This window comes from Sinocyclocheilus anshuiensis, unplaced genomic scaffold (genome assembly GCF_001515605.1).
Source record: "Sinocyclocheilus anshuiensis isolate Anshui unplaced genomic scaffold, SAMN03320099.WGS_v1.1 scaffold1037, whole genome shotgun sequence".
In the NCBI taxonomy this organism is placed as follows: Eukaryota; Metazoa; Chordata; class Actinopteri; order Cypriniformes; family Cyprinidae; genus Sinocyclocheilus; species Sinocyclocheilus anshuiensis.
The window spans coordinates 817709-835505 of NW_015555773.1; the positions used below are offsets into that span (position 1 = coordinate 817709).

A 17797-nucleotide genomic window follows, 5' to 3' on the forward strand; every position below is an offset into this window, starting at 1 on the left:
TCTAGCACAATGCAATTTAGACTATAAGTCAAACCAATTCTTAAATATATCTTTAAAGTAATAAAGTAATTAATTAAAGGGGTCATATGATGTTGCTAAAAATAACATTATTTTGTGTATTTGGTGTAAGGAGGTTAAATAAAATGTTAAAAAAAACACATTATTTTCCACATACTGTACATTATTGTTTCTCCTCTATGCCCCGCCTTTCTGAAACGTGTCGATTTTTACAAAGCTCATCGGTCTGAAAAGCGAGGTGTGCTCTGATTGGCCAGCTATCCAGTGCGTTGTGATTGGCTGAATACCTCAAGCGTGTGACGGAAATGTTACGCCCCTTACCATACTGTGATGCCCTGTCCGGCCGGAGCGACGAAACAAAAACATTAAAACCCATTATAAACGAGGCATTTGTTGCATCCAGTGGGGACATAATTACGGATTATAATGACTTATACTGTCCTCTTAGGAGGACAGTAAATTATAATGTCCTCTTTTGGAAGGCCAACAAAGTAGTTTCGCTTTCACGACAAAACACAGCGTCACACACGGCGGCCTTGAGTGAGCGGAGGCCTGCGGCTAGAGTGAGCGGCTGGCGGGCTTGCGGCAACCACATGTGACGACCCCAGGCTGGACTCCGCTTCGTCCACAGTGAAAGCCGATCCGACGATCGACAGCGCGAAGTTGATGCACCAAGAGATTGTAACACTCCAAAGAGAAAGGAAACATTTAAAATCGCATCATATGACCCCTTTAAAACTGTCATTATTTACTCACCCTCATGTCATTCCAAACCTATAGTATATGCTGTTATTTTTTTAATGGATTTTGACAGCCATGTAAAAATTCTTTGTTTTATTCCACTAAATATATCATATGGTTTTAGAATGATAAGAAGGGAAATAAACAATTAACGAATATTAATTTTTAGGTGTAATAACTAAGATCTAAAAAAAAAGGAAAGAAAAGTGTGTAAGAATGTGTGTGACAACTAGGGGTGGGCGATACAGCCTCAAAATTATATCACGATATTTCAAGAATATTTGCGATAAAGATATTTATGACGATATAGAAAAAAAACATGGAACAACATTTTATTAGTGATTGCAGCTGGCAGGCAGCAGCATTTATTAGTGCAAACAAAATGAAGGGCATTTTCCATCTTTTTCCAATGAGCAACTGTCATCAATGACAGACTACCTAATTTGAAGTGTAAATCTATTGTCATAAGGTGGCAGCAGCAGCTGTGTGTTCGACTTGAAGCAGACCGATCCGTGTATGACGTCAAAATACCGCGAGAGTGACTTACCCCTTATTTACACTGCACGCGTCTGCGGCATGTTACGGCTCCGACGCAGCCACTCTAGTCAATGCTTAATGTTTACACCAGCAGAGCTGCGTCACGTTTCAGAAGCGTCCCAGAAGCGGCTCTCCGCGCCGCTTCGCTAAAGATATGCGCTTCGCCTATTTTTGAAGGTAAGAGTGTGCACTCGAATATGCTCTAGAACCACTCTCGCGATACTTTGATGTCATACACCGATTAGTCTGCGCAGCGCTGCTTCAAGTCGAACACACCTATTGGGTTTGGGGTGTTGTTGTTGTGCGCGCTAGGGAAGGTATATCCGCCATACGTCATCGCGTCGCTATATCATTGATATCGCGATATGACACTGTTTTATCATGTAAAATTTTATACCGGTATTATCGTGGATGGGATGATATGGCCCACCCCTAGTGACAACTTTGCTCAATGCCACCCAAAGCATCAGCCAACATCAGCACACACACACATGCCCTTCACAAATGTGTCAGAACTCACTTCCTGCGGTCATGACCTCATGCTCTCTTTCCTCCTCATCATCTTCCTGCTCCTGATGACCCTCTTCTCTTTCTCTCTCTCTGTCTCTCTCCTCCAGCTCAGCCTCCTCGTCTATAGTTCGGGTGAAAGAGTGTTCCTGTGGGTCCATCTCCACAGAGTCCACATTATCAGAGATCTGCACTCAGGAAAAGAAATGGCATTACATATAATGGGATCCAACATTAAAATTCTAGGATTTTTCTAGGATCTTACATAAAAACATAAAGTGGTTTTTTTTATTTGTAATTTAATTTTCTTCAAAGATCCTAAGCTTTCAATCAAACTGCTACATTGATAATATAATAAAAAAAAAAAAAAAAAGTCATACTCTGCGTTCTCGTGATGACGAACGGGTCTGGATGAGCTCCATGTTCTTACAAGCCAAGAGGCGATTCCGCACCTTATACACACTGCGATACACCTCTGCCAAGAGTTTACATGGCTGGTATCTGTAGGAAGACAGAAAATAGGAAAGAAATTCTTTATTAGTGTCCACAGTGTAGTATTCTCTGAAGTTATGTAGAATATAATGTCATACCTCCCCTCTCCACACGCCTGTCCCAGCAGCCCTGTGTGTTTCAGCAGGACAGCAAGCACAAAGCGGGACACTGTGTCTAACAGAGCCTCATTCGGCAATGATGCACTGTCCCAATCTACACAAACACACACACAAAAGACTAAATTAACATGTCATCTAAGACATTTGTTTGCACAAATGAAAAGTGGATATTGCTAATGGCAAAATTAGTTCTGCTTTTAACCAATAACTTCTTATAAAGTCCAATTACTGCAAAGTTAGGATAGTTTGTGCCATAAAGATCTGGTTTATGGCCAGCTGTAACATAACAGAATATGAATGTTAATTTCTTTTTTATTGAACTGTAACCTCAAAGCAATAATTATGGAAAAATACTCTGCCCCATCACAGGGATCTAAGCTTAATTATGACAGAACTTCTACATTCTGAAACTGCTTTCAGAAACACAAATGGATTTATTTAAAAGAAATGACAACTGACACAAAGTCCTAATCTGATTCTGCTTCCGGCTTCGCTACTGTTCAGACACTCTTGCTTACTGCGCCGCGCTTTTCTCCCTGTTTATGTACTTTTCTCAGATTTTTCTAAGATTTTAACTTCAGCAGATCAGCACAGTGCTCAAACAACACATTTTTGGCACAAACACTAAACTAAAAACTTTTCGGGACTGGAATAATACTACGAAAAAGAAGACTCTTTGCCTTCCACTGCCACCAGCTTACATTCTGGAGACGGGACAACACAGCTGCCTACATTCAAACAGACAAGAAAGAAAATGCCTCTTGTGGAATCTACTTGTTGCATGAACTGCCACAGACATCTACAAAGGATTGCGGTTCTTCAAACAAAGTTATATGCTGGACTTCCAAAACAGGCGGAACACACAGCAGACCATCATCACGGACCCCCTCAGCATACAACATACAATCGTCAACCTGCTATCTTGACACACTTCCCACATCTTTTTTCAAAAGTGAGCTTAACTGTTTAGAAGCAGATCTCTTAGAAGTGGTGAACGCCTCACTTCTTTCTGGGACTTTTTTCAAAATCCATGAAAACTGCAGTTGTTAATCCCCTTCTGAAAAAGAGCAATCTCGATAACACCATATTGAGCAACTATAGACCAATATCAAATCTTCCTTTTATAGGCAAGATTATTGAAAAGGTAGTTTTTAAATCACCGCACCGCTCCTGTTTAGCCTGTATATGCTCCCATTAAGTCAAATAATGAGAAAGAACCAAATTGCCTATCACAGCTATGCTGATGATACCTAAATTTACCTAGCCTTATCGCCAAATGACTACAGCCCCATTGACTCCCTCTGCCAATGCATTGATGAAATTAACAGTTGGATGTGCCTAAACTTTTTTCAGTTAAACAAGGAGAAAACTGAAGTTGCATTTGGAAACAAAGATGATGTTCTCAAGGTGAATGCATACCTTGACTCTAGGGGTCAAACAACTAAAAATCAAGTCAAGAATCTTGGTGTGATTCTGGAGACAGACCTTAGTTTCAGTAGTCATGTCAAAGCAGTAACTAAATCAGCATACTATCATTTCAAAAACATTGCAAGAATTACAGGGCTCCAAACAAAAAAATAGAGTAAGGAGCCATTGGCTCCTATAAGAAAAAAATGTAGGCGCCAAATTATTTTTTTAGGTGCCACAGAATAAAGGTGTTTTATTAATTTTATTATTATTATTTATTATTTTCATACTTTCATGTGATTATGTCTCATCTTTTCTTGAATTTATCAGCATTTTAATCGATCTTGTAGATGACCTGGGAACTAAGGTTCACTTAAAGTGGGAATTAAACGTCTTTTCCAACTTGAAATATATAGTCACAAAGAATTGTTCATGACACAGAATCTGTACCAATGTCATGGACAATAAGCATCACTTGACCACTGAGTGTAGTTTGGGCTCTTCCTCAGTGCATCCTATAAGTGTTGTCATATGTCTTTCATGTCTGTTTTTCTTCATTAGTAAAATGCAATTTTCATGTATCATGATACATGAATCATGTACACAACAGGTTAAGTAAAAATATTAACATCCAATAGCGCATAAATATAGCAAAATGCTCTTCTTTATAGTTAGTTTTCTAGCTGACTGATGAGCTTATGGACACCGAATGGTTATTCTGAGGTAAATGTATATTACGTTGCAATGTTTACAAGCTTTACACGTTTTCCGCAGTTTAAAACACTGAATGAGCTTTTACATGAGACATTTCAGTAAGTTGTACTGTAGGCTTTCTTATAAAATAGGCTACGTTTTGATGCTAATTCATGTTCATTATGTACTACAGTAGTAAAGAGAAAGATATAATGGGTTCACTTGTTGCTTGAACTGAGGCACTAAAGCGATTGCGCCTGCCGCATTAAAGAGCGCCAAAACTGTATTTATTGTTTGAATTTCGTTAAAGCTGATACTTTGTTTATTAAAAAGTAACAAAGCATTTTGCGATTAATGGACATTGTGCACGAAATAGACTGTTTTTCCACACTTTTACTTGCATGTCTCTGTAATTTCGATCTCTCTCACGCTGCACAACTGAGCTGCGTTTAACAGGTGTGCGTCAGCGCTACTGTTCAGCAGAGATAAGGACTGTTTGAAACAATTTTTTTCCACTAAAACTTTGATGCGCATCGTCTCAGTTTAATACGTCACCGCTGCAGCTCATCCAGAACGCTGCTGCCAGTATTCTGACAAAAACCAGAAAATCTGAGCATATCACTCCATTCTTCAGGTCCTTACACTGGCTTCCAGTTATTTAGGATTGATTTTAAAGTACTTTTACTCATTTATAAATCACTCAATTGCCTAGGACCTAAATACATTGCAGATATGCTACTGAATATAAACCTAACAGACCACTCAGATCATTAGGATCAAGTTAGAAATACCAAGGTTTCACAAAAAACAAGGTGAGTCCGCTTTTAGCTATTATGCCGCCCGCAGTTGGAACCAGCTTCCAGAAGAGATCAGATGTGCTAAAACATGCTGTGCATTTATTGAATGAGCACTGTGCAATGTCCGAACTGATTGCACCTTCCAGAAGAGATCAGATGTGCTAAAACATTAGCCACATTTAAATCCAGACTCAAAACTCATCTGTTTAGCTGTGCATTTATTGAATGAGCACTGTGCTACGTCCGAACTGATTGCACTGTATTTTATATATAATCATTTCCTATTTTTAACTGTTTTAAATTAATTTTAAATACATTTTTAAATAATTTTAAAAGTTTTTAAATTCCTTGTTTTATTGTTGTGATTATTTTTTATGGTTATTTTACTTCCTTTTATGTAAAGCACTTTGAATTACCATTGTATATGAAATGTGCTATATAAAGAAACTTGCCTTGCCTAATCAGGCGCAACGAGACTGAGAAAGTTGTGTGTAGTGAGATTTTGAACCGGTGAGATTTCACTGTGGGTGGGGCTACCCAATACCACAGAAATAGAAACCATTATAAGGTTTGCATAGGTTAATGTGTGACTTCTGAGACTATACAAGCACTTAGCACTTAGGTAAAGCTAATCATCAGTGAATCAATTATACTCTTAATACTCTTTCCATATTCCTCAATATATGTTCTGTTTTTGTGTCGTACCCTTGCTGATGGCATAGTCCTGCATGTTTGTCCACAAGCTGTGTGTGGGCTCTTTAGTTGATCCAAGGGACAAATCAACCAGCACACTCATGTCAGCACGCAACTGACAGTCAAATGGTCTTTGCTCCTCATTTCCACACAGAGCCATCTCCAGCAGAGAGCTAATACACACATCTGAAACACATACACCATTTCAGCTTTAACTAACAAAAACATTTTTTACTTCCATACATTTCATAACAAAATAGGAGATTTATTTATAATGGGAATTACAGTGCATGTGCATACCAAGCTGGGGTATATCAGTCTGCAAGCCGTTACTAAAAAGCGGTGTTTTGAGCCAATGGGTAGTGTGCTGTTCCTCTGGTGAGGGCGGGGCTCCCTGCAGCATTCCTCCGAGACAACGTCCCACCAGCAGCGCTACAGTACGCTCCAGATCCACCAACCACACCCAGCACTGTGCCGGTCCTGACACACATACTGGATCAACCAGATCTGGAGTGCCTACAGGAAGAAGGGTAAGGAAAAATAGTCTTAAGAAGTTAAGTAACTGAATGAGAGAAGAGTGGTTCTTGAGTGTTGAGTGGCTCTCAAACAGGGGGATGGGCAAATTCCCATGGGGCGCACACAAGATTGCTTAAAATGATTAAAGTTATATATATATATACACATACACGTGTGAGTATTGTAATTTTAATAATATAAACTTAAATTAGCTATTTATCATATGAATGTGAAAATCTGACCATGTAGTGGCCACTGCAGCTCCTGCTCCTCCAGAGGTGTGGCGGCAGGCAGAAGTCTGTTGAGACGGTCCAGAGGGGGAAGCAGGTCTAAGAGGTAACTGAGCAATGGCCGTGCCACCCAAACAGGCAACAACAGCAAGGACGTCACAATCTGACACAGCATACTGCCCGCTGCAGACATGTAGATCACATCTGCCACAAACAAGCACAGGCAAAATTAGCAGGTCCATTGGCATTTAGATAATGAGTTTAGCTTAAATGCGAGTGTACATTGATATACCTCGTAGCTTCTCACGCACGCTGCCATTTCCAGAGCTTTCTCTCAGAAGAGTTGCGGAGCGATTATAGATATCTGTGGCATGAGGCAATAATAACTGCAGGTGTTTGTGGAAGAGGGCCACACTACTGGAGCCCTGAAAAACACAGATCAACATGTGGAAGTAAATCAGCCCACTCAGACCCAATAAACACATGATTTTTCCAAGAATGAAATTTGTGTGTGGATATGTATATGTATTTGGTTGTGCATGTACCTCTGTAACACAGCTGATATGGCAATAGGCCAGTAGCTGCTTCTGTAAAGAGCAGAGCAGTTCATGGAGGTGAGCTGGTTGGCTGCTATCAGACGAAGATGTTCCCTGCAAGATCTTATCACTGTTCTTCTCCAGTTCTCCAAAAGCTTGGTCCTGTTAGGTTAACACACATACACACAGGAAAACAGGTTGAGAAGACATTCAGAAGTGTATATCAGATGTAGCATTCCTACTGTACGTGTAACACACAGATACTATATGGTACCATATCCAATTTCTCATCTCTAAACAGTTTACATTCATTTAAGACAGTGTTTACATTTTTACCTGTCCAAGACGCACTAGGCTGATAAGAGCTTTAGTGGAACCTCACCGAATATAACATATTTTGCATGCCCTTGCTCTCAAAAATATCATAAGGGATTGACATGCACCACAGCAAATCAAATAATAATTAACCCGAATATACACAGTATACATATACAATATATGCATGGAAAAATAATGGCAAAAAACATTTATTTCTTTTGAGTTGTCTTTGTAGGTTGCATGCAGAAACAGGCAAGCGTATTGACTCAAAAAAAAAAGGTTTCAAAAACAAGAGTCACTGGTATGAATCAATCTGATGAATTCTTTACTCTACGAACTGAATTGAATCCATGAAAGTGGTCACTGAATCAACATCTGAGTCACTTACTAAACTGCACATTATAATTACTTTTAGTGATGACAGTCTCGAAGTGAAGCAAGCATTTTGCTGGCAACACGATAACTTAACATAAGCGTGTAAATCAAGATAAAAAAATATAAAACAAAGCTGGCTGTCAGCGCAAACACAGCCTCAAGATCTTTATCAGCAGAACTGACCGTATAAAAGCCCAGGTTCCTGAGTAGAGTTTTCATGAGGATCTCAGCCAAGTGTGTGTCAGGATGTGTATCAGAATGAGTGCCAGGCACATGCGTAAAGTCAGAGGGTAGAGTGGGAGGCTCAGAGGAATCTGGAGGACAGCTGTACCCCAGCAGAGATGCCACATGGGTGTGATCCTGAAGACTAGTGAGGATTATGTCTAGCTGCATCCTCTGTGACAGAAAAAACACACATATGACTGACAGATGCTTTTGTAAGTTAACTTAAATTGTCTATTCTTTACAAGCAGGCACAAACTTGTACCTGTCCTTTAGAGAGGCTCTCCCAGCGGTCTGGTCCTTGAGGAAGGAGCGAGTGCAGTAGCTCCATTCTCTCTCTCAGAGGAGGCAGCAGCATCGTCGCTCCCACGGACAGAGTCTCGATGACAGCCTACAAAATGCAAACATTGATCAGAGAAAAATACAGGCCACAGTAAACCATCACAGCAACAAATATGTGGAAAAACACAAGCAAACACAGACCTCCTGGATTTCATCCGGTACTGACGCATCCATCAGTCTGAAAAGCAGATTGCGAAGTGGCCGCGCTTGCCGTCCCAAGATGCTGGTGGCCACGCCACCCGCCAGCGCTAGAGCCAGGTGATTGGACAAGAGCCGTAGACATAGTTTCAAGAAGTTATGATGCTCCCTGTTGGCCCAAAAACAAATTTATTCCCTCGATGGTGCAAGAATACACACACTTAATATTTAATTCCTTTAGGATGGGTTAGAAAATCAATAGAAACTTGATCTCAAATAAACAACATTAGCAGCAGCTTTAATTCTCCAGTGATATTTAATGCATTTAAAAAACAAGGCAGGCTTCACTCGTCTATAGACCTTAGTCAGGTTAGACAACATACTGAGTTTTACACAGATGAAAATGAGGCTGTAAAGGAGATATTTACTGCAATTACAATGGCACAGACTGTATAAAGATCCTAGATCAAGTGAATTTCACAGCTCTCAACTTTCAAAACTGTTTTATAGAGTTTTGTCAACTTTTTTGTTTTGTTTTTCAGAATGCCAACAGTACAATCCATTCAATGCACTATACTTCTATTTCTCACAGCCTCATTTTCATTCCTGTCAAAAATTAAATATGGTGCTATCCTGAGTAAAGTCAATGGTGGTGGCAGAACACATACTTGGAAGATGGGAAAGGCAGCGGTGGGATCTCGTTGTTGATACCGTCACAGTATCGTTCCAGAAATGAGCGCAGGTGAGAGAAAGTGCTTTCTTCTAGGTCCACACAGTATGGCCTATGCCAGGCCACCACCTGCCTGTATACACACACATAAGATTAATAGCTTAGATATGGAAATGTCGAAAAATTCATTATAAGAAAGAAGAAAAAACAGAACAAGACAAAGAAAAAAGAAAAAAACTTCTTGCCATAGGAATCAACAAACTTAATGGCACAAATGCATATTAAATATATTGTGTATTTATTTGAAACGTAAAGATCATAAAAGGGTTCAACAGACTTGCTAACCTGTCTCTTGGGAGGGCAGTCCATGCCAGGCTGTGGGAGGTGCCAGCAGAGATCTGCTGAATGGCCACTCCATCTAAACCAATCACCTTCTTGGGTTTGGTGATTGGGCCAGTGGAATTCCCTTGACCGCACTGACCCATGGAGTTATTCCCCCAGGCATACACTTCATTGTCTGTAACAAAAACATCCACACAGAAAAAAATGAAACGAAAGAGCAACTATTCATCATTACTGCATATAATTTTACGAGTCACATTTCAGCTTTATGCATTTTTAAAATCAGATGTGTGAGACTAGCATGGCCATTTCGCAATGCACGTGAACAGCACATGTTCAGTTTAAGTACACAGCGTCAAATTGTCTGTGACATCATGTGTGAGGCCTTCTTCACCTTATCTGAGTCTGACTCAGCACATACCCTTCTGCTACTAATCTGACCCCCTTCTCTCTCTCACTCTCTCTCTCTCCACTATCACAAACTACAGTTCACACAACCCTTACAGTACAGCCCCAAGAAGACTCACAAACCAACAGCACCTAATCACCAGCCATTGTTTACGGAGTTTACAATAGAATTCTATAATGCTTTATGCAATACACTGAAAGTGAAAATATTAAAGTGAGAATCACAAAACTAACTGCACTGTATAGACCTTAGTCAGGTTAGGTGCCATACTGAATATAACACAGATGGCAATGAAGCTGTGAGGGAGAGACTTAGTCTTTACATTGGCATTCACTGTATTCATTTTTTAAAACTGTTTTATTAAATTTTTGTCTACTGAAGGTTTTTTATGAAAGCCATTTTGCCAGATGAACAATTGGTATGCTGTTAAACAATAGCACAATTTATTGAAAGCACTGTACTTCCATCCCTTACAGCCTCATTTTCATTTCATTTTCATGTTGTTGCACTACCAACCACTTAAGTAGGGATGTAACGGTATGAAAATTTCTTATCACGGTTATAGTGACCAAAATGATCACGGTTATCAGTATTATCACGGTATTGTTACAATGTGCTGGAAAAGTACTGACACACAAATCATTTCACCAAGTTTTACATTTAAAATCAACAAACAACAAATAAAATGAGTTTTTGTTTGCATAACTAAAACAATAACATTGCCAATGATGTCCGGATTTTAAATGACAACATGACTGACAACAGTTTATCTAATAGCATGTTCAAATATCTAATGTAAATGTTCAAATAAAGCTATGAAAAATTTTCATAAATGGTAAACCTCACATTTCAGCTTTTAAATAAAGAAAAGTCAAAATGATAATTGATTAATAAATGATTATATGTATTTATCTGCTCCATAAATAATACTAGATACCTTATTGTTTAAATGTGTAGAATCCACATAAGCTTGTTTTTCATCAACTGGTCAAAATTTACAGCAGGGCATGCTAATTCGGTCCGTTTTTTGATCTACACACCTTTCACTTTTTAAGACTAAAACAAAAGATGGATTCATTGTTATTCTTAATTAAAAAGCATAACAACAATACAACAGTAAGATACAATGACAAACTATCTTATAAAACATTTAGTATTAACAAAAACTAATAAGACGAGGCATGGCATATACACCACATGCTGTATTATATACTGACTAATAAATTACAGAACGTTTAGCAAACACTGAGGAATCAAATAAATAAAAAAGAGAGCCTCCATAGCGTAATGTAAGGTTTGCAAATGTAAACAGCAAAGATAACAAGCTTTTCAAAATGAAAACAAAAAGAAAAGTAAAACGAAACTTGCTGTCGGTGACAAACCCATCCATCGTTTCCTCAATATTCGCGTCATTTTTGCTGCACGCAGCTTCGCGCCCCTGACGCGGCGAGTATAAACCAGGCTCTACACTCGAAGCGCTCCGCAGCTCAAACGAGTCGCGCGGTTTCGTTATGCTTTCAGTTTCGTTTGTCGTTTGATGTTTCTCACATGCAACAGAAATGCAGCGCTTATGAGTTAAACAATGCGGTGGTCGCGCCAGTGTGACCGCACACAAAATTTAGTTGCACCTGCAGAAAAAATGATCTCAAAATGCGTCCATTTGGTCGCACACTGGAGCCCTGTGCAGTACAGTATTTATTTATCCTCAGCTGTTCAAATCACGGTAATCGAATACGGTTATAGTGATAATTAAAATATGAAATGGTAATACTAACCGTGGGGTATTTTATCACGATTTCTCGTCAAACCGGTAATCGTTACATCCCTACACTTAAGCATACCAGATAGACCCATAGATTTGTGTCCTCAATTCAGTGGTTTGCAGTGATCCCTTACCATGTGATAAAGCAAGGCAGTGGCTGTCTCCTATGGAGATGTCTACCACTCTGGTTGTGGCAAGTTCCTCAATCAGTTTTGGCCTTAGCGCAGTGGCCTCCGATGAACCACAGCCAAGACAAGCACCACAGCCCCAAGCGTAAACCTGCACAATGAATACATAGATAACAGTGTGTTTATAATGAATATACACACCACACTGAGACATTAGAATCAACATGAACTCATAATTGCCCTTATTTTTGTAATCTATCATCAAAACTTAATAAATAGTGGCTTAGCAATGTCTCATACCTGACCAGTAGAGGTGAGGGCAAGAGATGACTGGCTGCCAGCACAAACTTTGCGTATGAACATTCCCTGGAGCGCCTCCACCACTTTGGGTTTATACACACGATTGGTATCACCATGACCCAGTTTCCCTGCAGATAAACAACAGTGAAGGTGTAATAGTCTTCCATTAATCTTTATTATCACATATACACAGCAACAAAGTGTATAGTGCGTGCCTGACACCACAAATACAGTAGGACCCTTTCAAAAGTCTCTTCAGAAGAACAAGTGACGTAGGTTAACTTAACTCACCATTGTCTCCACCTCCAAAGGACCAGACCGTACGTCCATCTTTAGACAGCGCAATGGTGTGGGAGCTTCCACAGGACACCTCACCCACATTACTGATGTCTTTCACTAGCGTGGGAATGTTCCTACTGTTACTGTCGCCATGACCTACAAGTGTAGACAAACAAAATCAATGATACATAAATACAAATGTCAACACAAAATGATGCAAGATAAAATGTTATGTGCATTAGTTAACAAACATATGTATTTTTATCACAACAACTATCACAAGTTTTAGCATGTTGATGGATATGACAATGTTAATGTAAATGGTCCTGGCACTCTAGGTTTTCTACGCTCACTGCTGGAGCAGAGCAAGTATGGACTTGCTCTTGCCAATCTGTTGACATACTGCTGTGAGCATATAAGATATGCTGCTGCATAAATAGGCATACAAAATCCCTTAGCAGATCTACACAGGTGGAGCTGGGGGAGGTGGAGGGTTTTTATAGGAACTCTGATAGCACGCTGCAGAACCAGCTTACAGTGAACACTGAACCAGAATATTTCAAGCAAGCTAATTGGCTGCCAGCTTGAGGTCAATCAATTTGTGCCACGAAATAAATGATGTGATTGCTAAAGATGTATTTAGACATATAAAACATATTTTTCTGCATTTATTTGATAAAAAATGCAGTAAAAGGAATAATATTGTAATATTTTATTACTATCTAAAATAACCGTTTAGTATTTTAAAATATTTTAAAATGTATTTTATTCCTGTGATGGCAAAGCTGAATTTTCAGCAGCCATACATTTTTTTTAACGAATGTGTGCAATAAATATAATATATAGACAATTATATACCTAATCTACCAAAGTCACCCTCTCCCCAGGTGTAGAGCTCTCCATCCTCACTGACTGCAGCGCTGTGTCTATACCCTGCTGAAACACAAACCACCACCTACAAGCAAACACACAAGCAGCAGAAGACATTAATCATTTAAAAACACAGGTACATTCTGAGAGTTCAAAAAGATTAAGTGATGCATAACTACTGCATGAATTTAGTACCTTTCCTTGTAGAGGGCCCTGTATTAGTTTGGGGTATTTCTGGGTAGAGCTGTTGCCATGACCCAGTTTGCCATAGTCTCCATCACCCCAGCTGAACACCTCTCCCTCGCTAGTGAAGGCTAACGTGTGGCCGTCTGAGCCTTTGGATGATGAAACTTTCTTAATGGCACGGTGAGGTTCAAAGGTCAGCTTCTTAAGGGTGGACTGGTTGTTTGAGTCACCCAGTCCCAGGCGCCCATAGCTGCCCTTCCCACACGCTCGGACTGAACCATCACAGGAGATGACAAATGTGCAGTACTGGCCAGCTTCAATCTGAAGACACGAGATGTGGTCAGCAAGCATTCACTGTGAGCATAAAGAAGGATGCTAACACTGACACTGTATGAATAATTAATATGAAATTGCTTTCTACCGTTTGTGCATCACTGAAGCTGGGAGCGAGTTTGGGCTGGAGGATTTTCTCTTGAGTGCCCTCTACAAGCTGGTGGCTGCTGTTGCTGCCCCACACATAGACCTCACAGGTCTCAGATACCATGGCTGCCTCACCCACCTGGATACTGTCTGGACTCGCACAAGTTCTTGAGTAGTCTGAAGCCATGCGACACACCTATCAGGAAATCGATTTAAAATGAAGTTAAAGTGTCAAACACATGGCCCAATTCTAGCCCACAGGATGATTTGATAAATTAAAAAAACGATTCTAATGCAAAAAATTTGTATGATACATATTCCTAATTATCTATTTTAGATACAGCAGGACTGATTTGTTGTGCAGCGTGTTATAGCATGCATCTTAAAGCAGCTTCTCTTCTCTTCTAATTTTGGCAGTTAAAACTGGATTTACTGGATTACAAGCATCGGAGGACGCTCACAGAACTAATGAAACCAAGAACAAGTACAAGGAAAATATACACTGCAAGCAAATCTCTTAACTGTTTCAAGTCTGTACTGATACGCATTCATATATTATGACTGAAAAAGTAAATAAGAACGAGTTTGACTGAAAAGCAGGTCTATAATCAAAATTATGTTTGGCTGCAAATTGCCTATTACAGCTAAAGTGGTCCTGCCAAGAGCAGTGAGTGGTTTGTCTTTATTTGATTTATTAATAAACCGCTTCTGTATATGTAAACGAAAGGACTCTGAAATTGTATCTATTAAACTGTATGTGCTTACTTTGGTTTTACCCCAATATTGGTTAGTTAAGCATCATAACTTTTCTTATGTACTGTTTTAGGTGCAGGAGCATGTTGTGCATGCTCTTTTCATAGATGCACCAAGATTTAATAAGTAAAAATAATTATCCTGCTTAAGGTGATGTTTAGTCCAATCAGAAAAAGAGTTTGGCCTTGGGGGGTATCATCATAAGAATCTGAAAGCAGTACTATTTAAGAAAGGGCAAAGTTAGCTGCACAGCATGTCAACATAATCCCACGAACCCCCAACTACATAAAAATGTGGCTTAACTGATTTACATTTATTTTGGTCCAGAGTTACATGTATTGTAATGGTAATACATTGAGGATTGGCAACAGCTGCCTACCTTTAAAAGATAAGAGAATAAACAGAAAATAACAAAGACTCTTTTATGCGGACAAATTACATCACCAAATATTACAACTATTTCACTCTATTCTAGGTCATAAACAATTGGTCAGTTGGACTCCTGAGAACTCGAAAGAACTGAATGCGTAAAATCCTTATGAAAGACGTCCTACATTTGAAACAAAACTAGGGTGATAACATTTAAATAGTTCTGTTTTCTTAACCCAATAAAGCCTACTGTATCATATTTGATACATACGATTTTAAGGCCTCTATCAACATGATCAAAACTCTGATGAAAAACCTTTTGTCAGTCTACTACATGCCTTCTGTCTGACTAATAGTTTATACTTTTTTTAGCAAGTTAAAGGACTTTTAGTGTCATTCTAAAAATGGACTTCTTCAGGTCATGGCACACATGTCTTTTTTGATGTAAAATCTTTACTATTTTTTATGAGATAAAGAATAAAATGTATATTGTTAGTACTATTTGAATATGAACAGTTACTGGACTGAAGAAATGTAAGTTAAGGATAATCTATACCAAATAGATAAATCATCTTAAAATCTATCAAATATAAGGCTTATGCGGAATGTTTATTTGTACAACTCTCAATCATCGTTCTGCATGATATACTTCAGATAAACATCACCAACAGCACCAAATTGCATATTTATTGCTCAGTTTGTGACTCTGAATAAAAGTCTGAGCTCCATATTCTCCTATCTCACACTATAAGAGCCACAAAAGCCTGATTTATCAGATATGATACTCAAAAAACGTATGCAATTGTTTTTAGATTTAAAAAAAATATTTGATCTAAAGGTTTAATAAATGACTCAATTTCTAATAAATAAATAAAAAATTTTTTTGACGATTATTTATCATATCAGATTTTAACAAATGTCTGACTTTACATGGTTATAAACAGTATCAAAGTACCACACATTGTGATAACATAGTTTTTCATTGGGTGATTCATGTGCAAAATGACATGGCCCTCTCTTGTCCATACAACAAATTTACATGAATATATTTATATTTGTAGTTTACCTCCTCAAACAGACAAAGTGCAGCCTCGTATAGGGAACAGAGACCATCAGGTGTGCGGGTCGGCTCTCTCCATTGGCTACGATCAGCAGACGAACCCTACAACACCAGACATTCAGTCATTTAACAACATCATTATGTAAAACAAATTGCGAGTGTTGTAGTGAGCATGTACCAGTGAACGCCTCATCTGCATCAGAATGTTCATGAAGCAGTCGTATCCCATCAGCCCCTCCTGGCTCTGCTTCAGGTTGCTGACATCGGCCGATGCAGCCAGGGCCATCTCAACCCACTCCAGCAGGTAGCGCAGGGACCCTCGTTGCGTTGCCAATCCCAGCAGCAGCTCACACGCCAGCCTCCTCCCCACCACATCGGCCCCCGAGTTGCGCATGGTGACTCCTTTCAGGAACGTGGTGACCTGGGCCAGGCAGTCCAAACCCATTGGTGGAATCTTGCTTTCATTGGCCAAGGAGAGCGGCGGAAGGGAGCCCACCACTTCGATGGCTGTGGTGATGACATCGTTGCAGAGGTTGATCCCTGGACCGGCTGGAGGAAGCGTCCAGCTCTGCCTGAGCAAAGCAAAGAGCAAACTAAGACCCGTTCGCACGCCCATCTCAATGAGGGCGTCTGTACTAGAGCGCGGCCGCTCGCTAACTGCTTGCAAGTCCGCAGAACCCAGAGTGTTTTCGGTCGAGTGCTGCTGCTGTTTGACCTTGCCCTTGTCATGGTATTTGTTGGAGAGTGCATAAAAAACCCGCTGCAGTACTAGCAGACGTTTGCGTAGGGCAGTGGCGAAGGGCGAATCTGAGCACACCGTCTTGGCCAGAGCAAGCTGACTGGCCAGCAGCGCATCAAGATAATGCTCCTGTTCGTCGCTGGACAGACACTCTCGCTCAAAGTCCGGCAGCTGAGGGCCCTTCAGACATAGCACCTGCTGAGGGAGAAGAACCACCTCCTTATTGGCCAGCAGCTTGCCATACAGCAGAGCGACGCCTTCACGGGTGGAGATGGACTCGCTGTCCTCAGCGATCCAGGAGCTGTTGAGGTGCTCCAACCATTTTAGTTTTACTGGTGGTATCATCGCAGCCATGGTGCCACCTTACAACCTTACCGTCACATCTGAGAGATAAAGAGGTACAGTGAATCTAGGGATGCAGCAATATTAATATTTGATAAAGATGGGTCAATTATGTTAATAAATGGTCAATATAAACATTCTATACTACTTGTAGAGACAAAGGTAATCTAAATACTAAAAAAATAGGGAGAATGGGCACGCACAAATAAATTATTATTTTGATATTAATCTACATTATGATATGATATTATTGACAGGCAATTATTACACTACTGTTCAAAGGTTTGGGGTCAGTATGTTCTTTTTAAGAAATCAATATTTTTATTCAGCAAGGATGCATTAGATTGATAAAAAAATAAAAAATAAAAAAAAAGACATATATAATGTTACAAAATATTTTATTTCAATTAAATGCTACTCTTCTGAACGTTCTATTCATCAAAGAATCCGGGGGGGGGGGGAAACACCCTGTGTTCACGAAAAAATT

The 17797-nt window shown here is 39.6% G+C and overlaps 1 protein-coding gene across 1 annotated transcript in view; it reads right to left on the reverse strand.

Moving 5' to 3' along the window:
- The window catches only part of LOC107674452 (probable E3 ubiquitin-protein ligase HERC1), a 55237-nt gene that overhangs the window by 35288 nt on the left and 2152 nt on the right, over nt 1-17797 (reverse strand). Inside the window, 21 exon segments of the mRNA XM_016468427.1 lie at nt 1817-1991; nt 2184-2304; nt 2394-2508; nt 6017-6190; nt 6305-6520; nt 6763-6954; nt 7043-7175; nt 7296-7448; nt 8163-8375; nt 8467-8592; nt 8685-8850; nt 9350-9484; nt 9697-9868; nt 11999-12143; nt 12293-12420; nt 12584-12727; nt 13430-13526; nt 13637-13948; nt 14049-14243; nt 16236-16331; nt 16408-17351. Coding sequence (XP_016323913.1) covers nt 1817-1991; nt 2184-2304; nt 2394-2508; nt 6017-6190; nt 6305-6520; nt 6763-6954; nt 7043-7175; nt 7296-7448; nt 8163-8375; nt 8467-8592; nt 8685-8850; nt 9350-9484; nt 9697-9868; nt 11999-12143; nt 12293-12420; nt 12584-12727; nt 13430-13526; nt 13637-13948; nt 14049-14243; nt 16236-16331; nt 16408-17322 — 4123 coding nt within the window. The 5' untranslated portion in view covers nt 17323-17351.